This window comes from Balaenoptera acutorostrata, chromosome 8 (genome assembly GCF_949987535.1).
Source record: "Balaenoptera acutorostrata chromosome 8, mBalAcu1.1, whole genome shotgun sequence".
NCBI classification, from domain to species: Eukaryota; Metazoa; Chordata; class Mammalia; order Artiodactyla; family Balaenopteridae; genus Balaenoptera; species Balaenoptera acutorostrata.
This window is the reverse complement of record NC_080071.1, coordinates 3,878,440-3,896,954: the sequence shown is the minus strand read 5'-3', so window position 1 is coordinate 3,896,954 and position 18,515 is coordinate 3,878,440. Positions and strand designations below refer to the sequence as shown.

At 33.0% G+C, this 18,515-nt stretch overlaps 1 protein-coding gene across 1 annotated transcript in view; it reads left to right on the top strand.

Moving 5' to 3' along the window:
- Nucleotides 1-18,515, top strand: part of LRP1B (LDL receptor related protein 1B) — a gene marked incomplete at its 5' end in the record, with an annotated part of 1,526,008 nt that overhangs the window by 1,322,088 nt on the left and 185,405 nt on the right. Inside the window, 3 exon segments of the mRNA XM_057550915.1 lie at nucleotides 1,304-1,420; nucleotides 1,536-1,655; nucleotides 3,075-3,194. Of these exon segments, the coding sequence (XP_057406898.1) occupies nucleotides 1,304-1,420; nucleotides 1,536-1,655; nucleotides 3,075-3,194 (357 nt within the window).

Genomic DNA, 18,515 nt, shown 5'->3' with positions numbered 1-18,515 from the left:
AAATACAACAGCAATTATGGGCAAAGAAATATTAAAGAAACTCGTATGTGAAGCAACAGGAAATAGAGGAAATGCAAGTTTAGATCATGAGAAAATTAAGTATCGCCCAGTTTAAACATTTAGTGTGATTAATTAATAAATGTTGTAAATTGAAGGTAAATGACGTTCAACATTTTAGAACTCACTTCTATGGAAGCCATGCATATATTGAGAGTTTTTTTTTTCATGTTAAGAAAATTTTAATTAATATTTTAATTATAAAAGTGTAATTTATCTTCCAAAGAAAGTTCAAAATATAATTTATTAATGTTTGATTGACTGATTTGAACTAATAAACAGCATACTATTAATCTCAAAATCAGTGATTAGTAACACACATTAGGATCATCAGTGAAAAGATAAGTGTTTATTGCAAGTTGTGAGAAGACTTCAGAGTCAGATGTGGATTTAAACTTCAACTCCGGCACTTGAAACTTGTATATTCTTGGGTGAATTATTAGAATCCATGAGACTTACTTTCCTCATTTATAAAATGGTCATGGTGATCCCAAGGTGAGAGTTTATAATGAGATTCAATTAGTAACTATATGTGAAAGAACCTAGCCCAGTGCATGATACAAAGTAGGTATTCAATAGATCCTACTTTATTGTTATTATTGCTTAAATAAACTCAAAGAATATAGCAAAAACTGCTTTACCGTGTAGGAGATATTTATTATAATAACATATGTATGGTATATAAAAATCTTTACCAGTTATGACATTGTCCTTATATATTAATAAGATTATAGGAATAAATATCAATAATTCTGATTTAAAATGTGATAGTTATAGAAAGTATTTGCTTTAAGGAATGCTGGGGAATATGTATTGAGGGAAGATGTTTCTCTCAACACATTACAGGCAGCAAAGTGATCAAAGAAATAATTTTTTAAGTGATATTGGAATAACTTTTTAAAAAATTACAATGAATTGTGCTCTGCCACTTAACCTCTCAATACCATGTCTTTGAAATGAGGAGACATTTAAATGTTTTAAATATATATATTTATATTTATATGTTGTTAATATCTTTCTTCTTACTGTTAGTTTATAAAATCTAATCTGGAGGTCATCTGAGCTGCTCAAAGCTTAACTGCACATCTGAAACTAGTAGCTCTCTGGATGTGAGACAGTCACTTTGTGCTCTAGGATATGTTTAATATAATAATATAATAAATATGTTGAATGTCAGAAAAGCTCTGTTTAAGAAGTCATGAGCTAAGATTGTCATTCCACGATACCTGTATGTTTCCTCCTCTAGCGGAATTTAAATGCCAGCCAGGCCGATTTCAGTGTGGAACTGGGCTCTGTGCTCTGCCCGCTTTCATCTGTGATGGAGAGAATGACTGTGGGGACAATTCTGATGAACTCAACTGTGGTAGGTGACTACATTCTTAACTAAGGAACACGAATCTAATTCTTAACTGATTATGTCTGCACTGATTTAAATTCAGACACAGGCTTTAGCCCACATTTTTTGTTCTCTCTTTTAGACACACATGTCTGCCTCTCAGGTCAGTTCAAGTGTACCAAGAACCAGAAATGCATCCCAGTAAACCTCAGATGCAATGGGCAGGATGACTGTGGGGATGAGGAAGATGAAAGGGACTGTCGTAAGTCACCTCAAACTGTTCACTCTGACCTCTGACTCCCAGCTGAAATTGGTCTAAAAATTATTATTGTTCACCATAAATTTATACAGTGTTGAAAATATAACTGCAATGATGGGCAAATAATTCCAACTAGATGTCTATTGGGATGGTTAAGGAACTCTGTATAAAAATATATAGAAAATTAAAACATGGGTGATCTTTACTTAAAAGCTACCTGGAGATTATTACAAACATGAAAAAACATGCATTCATCCACATCGTCCTTAAGAGAAGCAGCAAAAACAAATTACAGGTGATTATGGTGCTTTTTTAAAAAATACAGATTTTTTTTTTACCATATTAAGTAGCCGCAGGTAATTTTCTTCTGTTGATTTAATTAGTTACTTGAAATCAACTCCATTTTAAGTAGAGATTTTTTTTTCCTTAATAATAACATATTGAATGTATAATAAGAAACAAAATTCTGGGCAAAATAACCTAACAAAATCACTTGTTAAAAACTGTAAATAATACTCCTTCTAATGTATCTTAACAAGCTACTTCAAAAGACAATTGTAAAATAATTTTAATTCTGTTCACCTCTTATTTCAATCTCCCATGAAAAATAAATATACATAAAATGGGAGGCAGAACAGTTTATACATCATATACATACATGCACGTAGGCAGACCGGCACATACACACACATACACGTACATACACACACAGGATCTGAGCCATAGAGCACCTGTCAAGTTCAAGCTTTCAACAGAACTGCTGTCAACATTTCTGTCTTGCTGAAGTTTTATTTTATTCCTCTAAAACTTTTATTAGTAAATAATGTGCAGTCATCCAGCAATTTGATTAAGATGGTACATTCAGAATAAAGTCAGTACCAGTTCTTTATGGTTAGCCATTCTAGAAGCTGATCCATTAAACTAAGATTTGTGAAGCAGTTTATAGTTTGAGTCAGATGTTCACCTCTTCCCTCAAAATCTCAACACAACTAGAGGTTTTGATAAATTCTATGCCTTTTTTTTCCTCATTCACTAAATCTTCTGATTTTAGTCTTTTTCTATTTACAAAAACACTTATGTATAAATTCTTAAATTTATTTATCTGAAAAAAATTATTTTGAAAGACCCTGAATTCTTTATTTGTAAATTAGTTTCAAAATATCTAATCAAGGTGGGGTGGTTTTGAAAACTCTGATTTTTGTCAAATGCATCATTTGCAGAAATATGTTTTATTTATTTATACTGGAACAGGTAATAGGAATACACTATAGATAAGTAAAAGTTAAAACTTATCACCTTCAGGGTCTTATTAATTAAAAGATGATAGATTTTCAATTGATTAACTTAAAATTTTATTTGTTTTTTAATTAGAATGTCTATTCTTGTCCAAAGCTACATTTTAATAGATGCTTTCCTCTTAAGCCGAAAACAGCTGCTCTCCAGACTATTTCCAGTGTAAAACTACCAAACATTGCATTTCCAAGCTGTGGGTTTGCGACGAGGATCCAGACTGTGCAGACGCATCAGATGAGGCCAACTGCGGTGAGTGTTTTGTGACGGTGGATCCTGCCTCTTGCATTTGTATCATCATCTGAGATGGCCGTAGTGAAATGAATTTGAACACAATTCTGATACAACTAGGGTCTAACATGCGAAAGTTTTTCCTCTGTGCTCCCAGAGTCAATAACCTCAGGTTAGCTATTTTATAAAAAGCATGGAGCGATAAGGCAGAAGGGTTAAGTATTGCTTTAGCATAAGTCAAAACTGTTTCTAAAAAGACAGATCCGAAAGGTAAGATAAAACTGTCTTCTTATGTTAGCGTATGCACATGCTATTAGCATTTAATGAATAGAAACAATAAAACGCTATTTTCATATTGTTCTAGGCTTCATTTTTCTCCTTAAATACATACGATTGTTCATTTATCCAATGATTATTGTTCATTCTTAAACACGGTGGGGAAAAAGAAAAAAGATAATAAAAGCATCTGTTCTGTTTTAGTAGATGACAGCAGTCATTTAAGTTAGCATGTTTCTGAAACATTAATATTTTCACTTAAGATCAATTATTTTATTTACAGTTATTATTACTTAACATTGCAGAAATGGAGAACATATGTATTCATTTTGTTTAATGCATTTTATTCTATCCTGAATATGTCAACAGTGAAACAGAAATAAAGTAATAGTTGTCATGTGTAACTCATTTTTATCAACATTTATGAAATATTAATTGAGGCTATTTTTTAGGTGACTGCACCAAACTTGGCATTGTTGGGGAAGCAAAAAAGCATTTAATCTAGTAATTGATTAGAAAAGACAGAGTTTGTCCAAACTAAAGACAGAAACTTCAGGCTTCTTAGAAAAAATTGTGTTAAATGCATTTGCTAGATTCCACCCTACTGTTAATTAACTCTTCTGGGAGAAATCAAAATGACGAAAATCATTTAGGTTCTTTGAAATTCCATTATATTGAACAATACTCATGAGCTATATGTATAATCACAGGCAACAATATGTCATTAAGAGTTTTTTTTCTAGTACTGTCTCCATATAACTGTGTCTTCAGGACATGCAACCAGTATGGCTTATCACTTTATAGTATCATAAAACCACCATTTCTCACTTTGTGGAATTGACCTTCATAATCAATTCACAAAGCATCAAACCACATCCATCACCAGTTTGTCCATAACACTTATCAAGGACTTTTTCAGATGAGTTTATATTACTGGCTATTTTGCTCTCTTGTCTTTTGTATTTTTGTTTACCAAAGCAACGTGGAATAATGACTTATATTAGCTATCTGAAAAATTTCTTGGATGAAATTTTTTTTTCTCTATTTTACTCTTCTTCTTCCTCACTTTGATGTGATTTAACTGTTTTGGTATGTTACATTGTTCAAACTGATAATTATTAATCATCATAATAAGAATAATGCCTAATATTTATGTGGTGTTTACCGTATGGCCCAAGAAATGTGTTAAAGGCTTTATAGCGATTACTTCATTTAATCTCCTTATTATCCCTATTTTATGGTTGAGGAAAATGAGATCCAAGGAGTAACTTACCCCAAATCCTACAGCTAACAAGTGGCAGAACTGGAACTTGAATCCAGGGTTATTTGACACCAAAGCCTCTGCTCTATGACCATAGCATGAATCCACATCATTTTTTCTATATAAAAAGAAAATATTTAAATATTTTCCGTTATAAAGTTATATAGAATTCTCCTAGCCACAATTATTGCTTTAAGTTCCAGACCAGTATACAAATATATACATACATACAGAAAATGGGGGAAAGGATGAATAAGGGTTACCATGTAATTTATCTTAAACCCACTCTAAAATGTTACTGTGGACAGGTGCTAATTTAATTTAAAGAAACTTCTTCTACATCATATTTTAGCATGGCATTTGTCAATCCTTATTTTTGAAGGAGCTAAAAGACCACCTCTTTCCCCTTTCTTCTGTCTTCAATACATATAGAAATGCCATGTATTTTTGCTAATTCCGTTAACACCCTTGTGGGATAGTTCCTCGTTTGATGCTTTACTGAGTGGGAAAGAAACTTAACACTCCTTAAAGATTAACCCTATCAAGCCAAGGCCTTATTATTTGAATCTGAGTTACATGTTTCTTTGTGGGTGAGAATGGGCCTTTTCTAGAAGAAGGGATGTGTTTCACTATTTCACATGTCAAGTGGCCTAGCAGGCTGTAGTGTAGACTTGCATTAAATGCTGTTGAGAAACTGGCCCATTCGTTGTTGCAAAACCTCCATTTGCAACCCATTTTTATTTCAGTTGCCGTCTGTACTTTCTTAGCCCAGTGCTCAGTTTAGGGGGAGATTCTTTTTTACTCTTGGAGTTCACCTAGCCCTTACATCTTATTTTTCAGCACCAATATTTGTATTTATTTATAGTTTTATATCTAATTGTCTTCTGTCAGTTCTAAAGTTCCAGGATTATAGTTTGTTTTACCTTGACCTAAATTAAACAATTTGGTTTGTTTTGCTTTTAATTGTGTAAATAAAACCAATGTAGAAGCACACATGCAAGGGAGAGGAAGAGAGAGACAGACAGTCACTATAGAAACACCTAACAAAAGAGAGCACAGTAACTTAACACAAACAAAGTACACATGTAGTATAGGGAGCTAAATAACCAGTAATGTGCAAATATTTTTTAAATTATTTGATTTTTATATTTACCAAAATGTCACATGTTTATTGCAGTCAGCCCAGTGTAACTTTTGAGATCGTACGAGTACTTGCAAATTTAACAGCTAATGCTCAATATTTATAAAGAATTGTAGGGTAATCATTTCTAGGTTAGCATAAGGAGGCTTTGAAATCACTTTGAATAGATGTAGATTAAATATAGTTTAGGAGTCTTTGTCCAGTAATCTAGTCATGGTGAGACTTTGAATTTAAAAATTAAATTAACTACATAGTTTCCTATCTTATTACAGCTAGATTTTGAGATGGTTGTATTTGAGTCCATGAAAGCTACATTTGGCACGTTTGGATTTAAATTGAAAAATATTTTTAAAACACCTTTTAATTCTATTTTTGTATAAATATAGATTTAAGTCTATGCTACCTTCACAGTTGTAGCAAGATACAGTGGGCCTGTCTTATCCACAGGTTCCACATCAGCAGATGTGGAAGACCGACTGTACTAAGCTATTTTGTCTAAGGGACTTGAGTATCCATGGATTTTGGTATCCGTAGGGATCCTGGAACCAATCCCCTGTGGATACCAAGGGAAGATTGTAGTTTTAACTTTGTTTTATGAGTTGTTAATAGTTATTATAAAATTATTTCTTTTTGCCTGAGGTTGTTTATTCTTTCCTCACTCTATGCCCAAATAAAAGAAAGCTTTTTAAAACGTAGATATACACACTTCTACTAGACTATTGATGTTAACTACTCTTGGAAGGCTGTAACACTATTTATTACAATATTGGGCCAGCGCCACATTTGAACGCCTGACCACAATCAGTAGACTACTCCAACTGTGGCAGCTCTGGGCTTTTCATTAAGAATCTCAGTTTCAAACTTTCTTCACCTTCTGCCTGCCATTTTCTATTTTAGGAATGAAATGAGCATTTAGGGATTTGACGGATCTGTACTAGATTCATAATTCTTTGTAACAGAGTTGAAACTTTTCTACAATTTGACTCTCATAAGATGATATCAGAATATGTCTTTCCATTATGTTCTGTCTCCCTGGTTTATAGTTTAGATTCTCAGTGCCCTAGATCCCTATGAAACATCCTTTTCATCAGTTTTCTGCCTGGGCTTTCCTGGTCAACTATGAACTCACCACTCCGCTCTCTAGAATCAGCTGTTTGTGCTGCCACATCGCTCCTCCCTGTGGTTTCATTTCCTGCTTTCTTCTCCTACATCATTTCGACTTACCTAGAATTCTGTGTCATCAAAGAGAGTCTTGCTTTCACGCTGGTTCAGAGTCGTTTGCTGCTTTTGAACAGTCCTGATTTATAACCAACCTGCTGCTTGGCTAATTATTTTTACTTAATGCAGTCGTTATAATCACACTAGCTGGGGCTTGTGAAAGGAACTTGAGCTTCCTACAGTAGCTTTGTACTTTCCACAGCCTGGATTTCAAGCATGACACTGAACACACTCAAACCAAAAGACAGAACCCGTCAATGCTTGCTTTTATTTTCCCTTAAATGTCTGATGAAGAAATTTGAATTGGGTTACTCAAGCTATGAGAATATAAGAAAAAAATATATTTTTTAAGTTAAAGCAAGTGTAATACATATTAAATTATAAGATATTTCAAACACAAAGACTTGCACAGAAAGTTACACAATTATATACCTGTACCATTTTTAATAGACTTTAACATTTGGTCTAAGGTATCTCTTAAAACATCTAAATCCCTACAATAACAACTAAAGCCCACCTCTATCCTTTCCCCTTACCTTCCTCCCCTTGTCCTGAAGTGGCTACCTATCATTCACACGTATTTTTTTTTAAATTTTACTGTATTAGTGTGCATTTATTAATATGTACCTGATAGTTTAGAGTATTTTAAAAGTTTACATAAATGGTATTATATTTTCTATATTAATTTGAGGCGTAAGATTTTCTAGTAGTACAGTGTATTCATGTGAATAATATATTTCCATACTAAAGATAATTTCTGCATGTCTCAATTATTACACATTTGTTGGCAAATAAGGTACAAAATGTTTTATTCAATCTGTGCTATAGACACCACGAAGTCTCAGTTCTCTGCTCAGTTGCTTTAATTGTTACCTTAGATGAAAGTTTGTTAAAAGCAGATGTGACAACATCTAGAGGCAGGAATCTGTTAACCCTACAGGCAATATTAGACTAAATGTTATACTTAGGATGGAGGGCTTGGAATGAGCCTGAAGAGGGAAGCTCTGATACTAATGATTAACTATAGTAAAATAATTCATGATATTTGAATTAGTTACTTGTGAATTTAGTTATTTTCAAAAATAATTTCCACTTAGAATAGCATTTAGTAAATGTTAGTTCTATGATTTCAAGATAATCTGGGGGGAAAGATCTGTGTTCATATATGCAGGAAAGGATGATATACTAAATTCTGTACCTTGGAAAACAGTGCACACTTACATATATTTTGTTAAAACATCTGTTACTGTTTTTAATTAGTGTTTCCTGAATTTAAATATAGGTTACAGATTTATGTATTTTGATTTGTAACAAATTATCTGAACATCCTCAAGTGCCTTTACCCTGCTACGTGGCTGTGACTTTTTTTGGGAGGGGTGGGGTGAGGGGGTTTATTGTTGAGGGAGGCTGCTGGGAGACTGATTTTAAATTTTCTAACATGTGGCATCACAGTATCTCTTAGTTATTTGGAAAGGTGGGATTATATATGTTAGCAGGTGGGGAGGAGAAAGGGCCTCTAATCTGCACATTCTTTGGACCCCTTTTGGTCTCTGCTGCCTGATTGGTCTGATCTGTAGTAACTAACCTGTGCTGTGGAGTGCTGGCATCACCACTCTTTGCTTGAGTATAGGCTCAGCTATTTGTCTCCATGATTCCATTCTTGGTGAGCTGCAACCTGATCTTAAGTTTCTGCTGATACATGAAACCTCTTGAGCTAAGATCTTCATGGAGACACATGATCTGGCAAATCTCCAGGTCATGTCAGGAACCAGGGAGACTGCCTCATGCTTACCTACCTAGCTACCACCTGCTCTTAATGTCATAGGATCAGTCACTCCTGAGTTTTGTTGACTGTGTTATACACGCGACACTAGATGTTTCTCCTAGAAGCCTGGCATGGCCCCAAGATAAAAACTTTGGCTCCAATAGAGCCCTTGAAGAAGAGCCTCTCTGTAGGAATGGGACCAGGAAATTGTCTTCTAGCTTTTATACAAATAAATGAATGAACTACATGTGAATGAATCATTAAATAGTCTAAGTGGAAAACATTTGGTCTTTTTATAAATTATCTTCAGTAATTTTTATGCATTGATCATCTCTCTACCAAAAGGATGTGCAATTATTTAGTGATGTTTTATTTTTTCTCTGAATAATGAGAGGAAACTGTAAGATTTAATTTTTATTGTACAAAACTAGAAAGAAGCCCACACAATGAGTCAGGAAGCCTACCAAATATTCCAGACTCTGGATTGATCTGAAATAAAAGCCAGGAGAGTAAAATAGCTTTTTGCTCGTGAGGCTTATAGTTGAGTTTGTAAAGGAGGGGAACTACATATTTGTTTTAATAAGAACTGGGTTGGTGCAGTTGTTTTGTTTGTTTGTTTGTTTGTTTAAGAAATCGAGTCACAAATTTAACATTTCTGTGATATTTTTGTTTGAAAAACTTCATCCTTGTTATACTGCTCCCCTCATCCTTGGCCAAGAATATTTGATTCTCATAAAATAAAATAACACACATACATACACACAAACCCTAGCTGCAGATTTATAGCAGTACATAGGAAGCCTACGTATTAGATGCTGTATTAAAAAAAAGTATGAAATATAGAACTTTAAAAATTTGCCTCCTTTAACCTACTTTTAGATCAAATATATGTGTGTTTCTTTTAGTTTATAAGATTCTGTTCACATATCTTTCGGGCTGGCAATTTCCTTAGAGGATATTCTATCATTTATATTTTCAGGTGTTATTTAATGTTGTTTAGTACCATGTGTATATGATTATACTGTATATTAATGAATGAAAGTAGGTAAAATGAAAGTTTGTATTGCCTCTTCTCAACAGCAACGCCTGATAATACACCTCTATGTAGAAGGTACTTTTGTTTATTCCTTTAAGAAAACTTAGATTTGTGCTTATATGTTAAGATCAGTTTGAGGATCAGACTTTGGTATCAGACTTTGCTTACAAAAAGACTATCCATTTTCAGCCATTAACATTTCAGGACAAAATATAGTAATGCATAAGAAATGACCTATTGTAGACTTGTGACTGTAACATTTATTAGCTTTGTGATGTGTATGTAGGAGACAGATGTGGTATAGAAGATGATTCTGATAACCATACTTATTCTCCAGTCAGTGTTAGATTCAATGCCTGGGCTGCAAAGGCTCTGGGCTACATTTTTTATGTCATCAGGCCACTGTTCGTATATGGTTCCTTGTTCAGAGTTCATATGGGAAATAATGGGAGTGGAAAGAGAGGTGATGCAGGGTTTAGTGTGAAACAATGAACTCTGTTACCTCTTGCTGGGTTATGGATGCCAGAGTAAATTATTACTTATTTTTATTTCCATTTGAAGTCTTAACCTTCTAATTAATATTTTTATTTTTAAAATCCAAAATTCTTGAGAGGTATTTTTAAAAGAATATGAACAGAAATTCTTCATGATGAGTTTCCTTTGACCCAAAGCAGAATTGACATGAAAAATATTATTTAAGGGCTAGAGAGATAAAATAGAGAGTGGATCTACCCTGTGACCAGAGATCTCTCATTCCTATGGATCATATTATCCACATGAGTACAACACTTCCCTTCAAAATTCTGTGTTCTAAGAAAGAGACAAACCTCCAGTATATAAATATTTCCCTTTTGATACAGTTACTGGGTTTTGACTAATATTTGAAAAAAAGCAGAATATAAACTGATACTATTTATTAAAGTTCAAGCAAATCTAATATGTTTTCAAATAATATTTTTGATTAATGGTATTTGGGTTACATGAATTGTATTATCTTACTCAAGCAATCAGATTTCTAATTTAAGTTCATATATTTATATTTAACCTTAAACTAATAAAAAGTTACAGAATATGTGTATACCTGCAATAATATTATAGTAACCATTTTGCTGTAAATACTAATATCAAATATTAATGTTAAATTAAGTATATGGTATTTTGTTTTAGTTCATTAAAATCAATTATTCAGGAATTGAGTGTATTGACAATTAGTGTTAAATACTGAGTGATAATATTGAGTGGCTGACTCAATAAAAAAATCCATATCAGAATGCTGGGAACTTATTTTTTATAAACTGCCATGCAGCTTTAATTAATTAAGCTATTGAAAGAGTAACATCTAACCTGTTTCAACTTGTTGAAGACGTTTCTAAAGTATTAATCTAATTTTTTTCTATCACCAAGTAAACAGTACTAGCAGAAATGTCATATTACTTAATAGCATATATAGCTATAGATCCACATTTTGAATATTCTTATATTACATTAAAAAATCAAATATGGAATCTGTTTATATTTTAGTCTTCTTTGTAATTAACTTCTGAATCCTAAAAACAAAATGTACTCAGAAAATTCAATATATTACTTAATTCCAATTAATCATGTTTTTCTATAAAAGATCATACAGCTATGTCTCTTAACAATTACATCTGTGTATCAGTAAGCTAGATGCCTCATATGGATATTTCTATCTGTTTCTAGAAACTATTCATAGATGGTGAGGTGTTATGTTACTTTATGGATTCCTATCCCAGAAGTTCTTTGGATGAACTTAGAGTTCTTGGAATGAGCATATCCCCAGTCCCATGATAATTACTGCTTCAAGAAGAGAATCTTTTGGATTCTCATATCTTCAGTTTGGTCTTTTATCGTTTAAAACCACAAGATCCTTGGTATAAAGAAGCATTGAGCAGTAAAAATCTCACTGGGTAACTATCAGGGAATCACAGAGGTATAGGAAACTACCTCTAGTAATCATAAATCATTTTATGAACTCAGTACCCTGACAATTCAGCCAGTTCTTTTTAAATAAAGAACATTTTCCTGAGTCAGAGGGAAGAAAATTGAGAATCAATCACTTAAAATATGAACAAAAATTTTTTTTCTGTCTGGATTTACCATGTCCATTTCATAATATCCAAATAGAGGTAATTGCAGATCAGATTTGTTAATATTTCTTAAAATTATTATTGGGAACATGTAATTTAAAAGCCTGGTATTACCAAGAGATATTACCAATGGATATTGGTATTACCAATAGGGAATTTGAAAATTATGCACAAGGCTGAATTTCAAGGGGCTTTCACAGCAGCACCCCTGTTCTTTGCAGAGGAAAGCACCAGGACTTTTAAAATCTCTGGATACAATCAATTCATCCTACGACATACTTTGGGCCCAGATTGTATTACTTGTTTTCTTTTTAATATTTTGCTTGTAGAGCTAAGCTTGATTTTTATATCTTTATAACATTCATTTATTTTAAAAATTAATAAACATCTACTGAAAATGTTAAGTAAGCCATTATATATACTCAGGGAATTCAAAGTCTAATAATAAGGATAGTTTTGAAAGCTCATCATGCTAAGCATTGTGTGGATTATATCATTTAATCCTCACAACAATCCTACAAGAGAGGATGTTATGTGAGAGAGTATAACTATCATTATTCCTATTTTATAAGTAAGGATATAAGGCTCAGAGAGTGTAAGTAATTTTCCCAGAATTACCCAGGTAGAAAATGAGTAAGCAGAATTTGATTTCACCGGAGATGTCTTCAGCCCCATGCACTTAACCATTACTCAGTAGAGCTTCCTTGACCTGGCTTAAATTTGCAATAAGGCAAGGAATTAAGATGCAGATACAAATGATCCTAGACAAATAGGAATGGATAAATGTCATCAGAAAAAAATGCATACTTAAATAGCATTTTTTTTAATAACATTGTCACTAATAGTGAGTGGGCGTAGGAGTGACAGTAAAGGGATGCCTTGTCTATAGTCAATTTGAAAGCAAAACAATGTCATTAAATTCTAGCTTGACACAATTCTAGTTTGACACTAGCCTAACAAAATCCAATTCTCTGTTTGTTAAAAAGGGAGATTAGTGAGTGTTGAGCAAAGCCCTATTTTCCCATGACCAAACTTTTCATAATGAAGCAACTAGAGAAAATGAAAGAACACTGAACAGGGGATAACCTTCTCAGCAGCCAGTCAATACTATGTAACACCCTGCTTATTCACTGTTAGAGCCATCTGGTATGTGATCCACAGCTTGCCATCCATGTCGTGCAGGTCACACGTTTGAAAATGTCCTCCACTTGATTAACAGAATGAATGAACATGAATATAGATTTATTTTTTAGATCATGCATTTTCTCCTTCCTGAAACTTTTATAAATACATGTAATTGCTGTAGGTACGTACAAAGAGTATTTTCAGGAAATGGAGACATTCCTCAGAGTCTAACTCTATGCATAATGCAAGTCATTTAAGGAACTGCAACAGTGCTTTTAAAAATGGTATCTTCATTATATTCTTATTCAAAAGTCTCTACCAATCTAAATGAAGCATAAGTAATACAGACAATCTATTAATAGATAAAATGAATTCTAGAATTATTGTTATCAATGGTTATTAATTTTGGATGACTAAACTATTATTAAAATAGATTAAAATACAAGTGACTACTGAGAAGAGAATATTTGCTCATGCTAGTATTACTCTTAGTATACTTTCGGAAACGTTCACCATGCAGAAGTGAAGGTTATTGACACTGTGCTTTGTTCCAATTTTTTGAAAACTTTAAATAAGAAAGCATTTTTTTCTTATTTTATAAAATTTGGTAATTAATCACTGGGCATGAATTATCTAGATTCTTTTTTTGGAAAAAAAGTCTTGGCACTAAATGCTGTATTTTTTGGCACTGAAACAAATGCAAGAAATGAACATGCTAAAATCTCTAGTTTGGAACAGTTAAGACAAAAGTAAATTGACTAAAGGTATGACTCTTTTTCAAAAACTATCAGGTGTCAGGTAATGGGATGGCAGTACCAGTCTTAAATCCCAGAGCTTTCTTTGCGCTCTATGGTTTTCACAGCTGGAATTTACTACTTCTTTATAGTACAAAATTATTCATCCACCCGGTTTCATTTTTTTGGCTCAATGCTGTGACTTAGTAATTTTCAGCGTCTTACTGACAGATGGAAAATGTTCACTAACCATGTTGCTGAATTAACACAGAATGCATTTCTAAACCACAATAAAGGATGGAGCTGAAAGTGTCAAGTCCATGCAGTTTCATCTACAGTGCGTATATTGTTACGATGTTCATAGAATCTTCAAAGGAAAAGGATCATTGGAGGTCCTCTGGTTTTCACCTACTTTAATAGGGCCACATCTATCATTCCTAATCAAACAAACAAACAACAAAAATACTTCTCTTTGTCTAGGTAATATGCTAGAATCACACTATAAATTAAGCCTATTTTTTTTCCTTTTAAAATATTTCCAGTGGAAATATTGAATAACCAAACGTTATCCTTTGGGTTAAAGTCCTTTGTTTAAGGACTCAAATTTTTTTACATCCTTCTTCAGGCCGAATAATTTCACTTTCTTTAAGCTCTGCATGTGTTCTATTTTCCATTCTATTAATCACCTGTGTATCTCGCTCCTGAAACCTTCCCAAGTTCTATGCTTTGGGTAAGATCTATGGAACAGTATGCAGCATTTTTAGTTATATATGTGCTGAGTATCTTCTGTTCTCCATTGCTGTATGCCCACTCTTGTATTCTAATACTGCTTCTATGTTGTTGCATTTTTAAAGGTTCTAATGAAGCCTACTGTCTCCCTTGCCAAATTATAAATTCCAGGAGGGCTGGATCTATATATCTTTCTAATCCCTAATATATCCAGTACCTAGTACAGAATCTGGCACAGATAAATATTTGAGGAACGAGTGAAGGAAAGAAATTTTAAAAATACACATTTTATTTGGTTCAACCGAATATAATACCTTTCTCCCCTAAACCTGAACTTTGGGAATCTAGTTTTCTTTCTTTGAGTTTATATGTATTTTATTTAATATTTGTGAAGAACTGCTTTTCCTCCTGATCAATTCAATAGTTGGGGCTTGATTAGTGTACAAAGTCGGCTAAAATTGTAAGGGAATTTCAATATAGAGAATCACTGACATGTTCTGTCAAACTTGTACAATGAGACGTGCCTCCTCTCTGTAGGAAGAAAGTGTGCTATGGCAGTACAATCAGGCAGCTTTCTGAAAAGAGCCTAAAACTCTGGCGTTACTGGCAACAGAGCTCCATTCTTGATTTCAAAATTCGTTAAGTGGATAGATTCTTCAGGTTTCTACTATTTCCGCATTTGTAAACAGATATAATACTTTTGTCCTTAGAAAGCTGATGAGAGGGTTAAAAGAAATAAAGGTATATGAGTACCTAGTAGATGTATAAGTACATAATAGACCCGCAGAAAATACTTTTTGTCCCTTTTTTCAGAACTTTTTGCTACATATTTAGTATTGACACAGGCTAAAACAATTGCACATTCTGTAATGGAGACAGAAGGGAACAAATAAAAGATTTAAATAAATACTATGAAATTTTATGACAATAAAATGGTTCTGTGAAATCTTGCTTTTTTTGTCAGAAGAGAGGAAAAAATAAAGCGTAGAATTAATAACAAAGAGTTGGTGACTTAAGAGAACAATGCCCAGTGTATTAATAAATGTTAAAGAACATATGACTAGTATGAATCTTCAGGTACATATTATATGGTATCCAGGAAATCTTAGATTCACAATTCTGTATATTCACTACACATCCCTGTGAGTCCTGTTTGTTTAACAGCTTTATTGAAGTATAATTGGCATACAATAAACTGCCTATATTTAAAATGGACAATTTGATAAGTTTTAACAGGTTTGTTAAACAGGTGATTAAATCCTCACCACAATCAAGATAATGAACATGTTTATCACCCCTAGAAATTTGTTTCCCTTTGCAGTACCTCTCCCTCACCCCACTTCCTACCTTGCCTCTATTACCTGCTTTCAGCCCCTGTAGATTAGTGTACATTTACATAAAACTGGAGTCATACAGTATGTATGAACTTTGTCTGGCTTATTTCACTCAGCTTAATTATTTTGAGATTATCCATGTTGATGGTTGTATTGAATGTTCATCCCTTTATATTGCTGCAAACAATTCTATTGTACAGATAAATATAATATTTTTTATCTATCCATTTATGGTCATTTGGGTCAGTGCAAGGGTTTTTTTTTTTTTTTTTTTTTTTTTTTTTTTTTTTTTTTTTTTTTTTTTTTTTTTTTTTAAGAGAAAGCATGTAGTTTTTTTTTTTTTTTTTTTTTTTAAGGATTTTTTCTTTTTTTTTTTTTTTTTTTTTTTTTTTTTTTTTTTTAATTAATTAATTTATTTATTTTTGTCTGTATTGGGTCTTCGGTTCGTGCGAGGGCTTTCTCCAGTTGCGGCAAGCGGGGGCCACTCTTCATCGCGGTGCGGGGACCGCTCTTCATCGCGGTGCGCGGGCCTTTCTCCATCGCGGCCCCTCCCGTTGCGGGGCACAGGCTCCAGACGCGCAGGCTCAGCAATTGTGGCTCACGGGCCCAGCTGCTCCGTGGCATGTGGGATCTTCCCAGACCAGGGCTCGAACCCGTGTCCCCTGCATTAGCAGGCAGATTCTCAACCACTGCGCCACCAGGGAAGCCCGGGTTTTTTTAATTGAAGTATAGTTGATGTACAATATTATATAAGTTACAGGTATGCAATATAGTGATTCACAATTTTAAAGGTTATATTCTGTTTATAGTTATTATAAAATATTTTCTATATTCCCCATGTTGTACAATACATTCTTGTAGCTTATTTTATATCTGTCTAATAGTTTGTACCTCTTAATCCCCTGATTCAAGTTTTAGACTATTGCAAATCAAGTTGCTATGAACATTCTTGTATTAGTCTTGGTATGGATACATGCTTTCTTTTCTCTACAGGTAGACTAGTTCACATGATAAGCGTATCCTTAACTTTTTAAGAAACGTTTTAAGAAAGTATCAATCTCTTTTCCAAAGTGGTTGTACTATTTTACCATTCCCACTGGCAGTATTGGAGAATTCCAGGTTCCTCCACATCCTTGCCAATACTTGATACTTTTAAATTTTAATCATTCTAATAGATTTGTAGTGGTATCTCATTGTGGTTTTAATTTGCATTTCATTAATGATTAATGATATTGAACATCATTTCACATGCCTATTTGCTGTCTGTATATCTTCCTTGGTGAAGTATGTATTCAAATAATTTTCTCATGTTTTTATTGGATTGTTTGTTTTTATATTATTGAATTCTACAAGTTCTTATATATTCTGAATCCAAGTTATTTTTTGGATAAATGTTTTGCAAATATATTTTCATAGTCTATACCTTGTCTTTTCATTCTCTTCTTCTCCTTACTCTAGGTTCAATTGGCTCTTCTTGTTCTAGTTTATTATTGTGTAAGCTGAGGTCACTAATTTGAAACCTTTCTTCTCTTATAATATAGGTGTTTCATTTTTTAATGTGCACCTAAATACTGCTTTAGCAGCATCCCACATATTTTTATATGTTGTATTTTTATTCATTTCTAACTTGTACTTTCTAACTTCACTTTTTATTTCTTCTTCAACCTATGGGTTATTTAGAAATGTGTTATTTAGTGTCCAAGTAACGGGATATTCTAGATATTTTTGTTTATAATTTAATTCCATTGGTGGCCAGAATACATACTTTGCATGACTTGAATTTCTTCTTTACTTAACTTGAATTCTTTAAAATTTATTGATACATCGTTTATTGTTCATGATTTAGTCTATTTTGATAAAGATTTCACATTCCTTTGGAAAGAAAGTAGATTTTGCTGTTGTTGGGTGCTCTATACATATCCTTAGATCAAGTTGGTTGATAGTGCTGTTTAGGTCTTCTATATCCTTACTAATTTTTTGTGTACTTATTCTATCATTTACTGTGAGATGGGTAGTGAAATTTCTGACTTACTGTGAATTTTTCTTTGCAATTCTACCAGTTTTTGCTTCATATATTTTGAAATGTTGTTATCCATGCCTTTTAGAATTGTTATGTTTCCATTTGTAATTAGTAAATAAACTTCCTTATCCCTAGTAAAATTCTTTGCTATGAAATCTACTTTGATATTATTATAGCCTCTCTTGGTTTCTTTTATTTATTATTAGCATGGTATATCTTTCTCTATTCTTTTGCTTCTAACATATTTGTGACTTTATATTTAAAGTGTATTTCCTAGAGTTAGCACAGAATTGGGAATTTTTTTCCAAGTTGATAATCTCTGCCTTTTAATTGGAGTTTTTAGACCATTTACATTTTAGGTGACTGTGAATATGTCTGTTTGAGTCTATCATCTTTCTTAAAATATGATTTGTTAGGTGAAATCAGAGCAGTGTTTTTGTTTTCTAGGACTAACTCTTTTCTACTGAGCTGACACCGTTCTATTCTGAATATTCTACCCAGTGTCCTGTACATTATAAAATTGTCCAGTTTTACTAGTGGGAACAGGCACCATTCATTCCAGGTCCTGTGTGAGCTACAGATAATCTCCCTATAA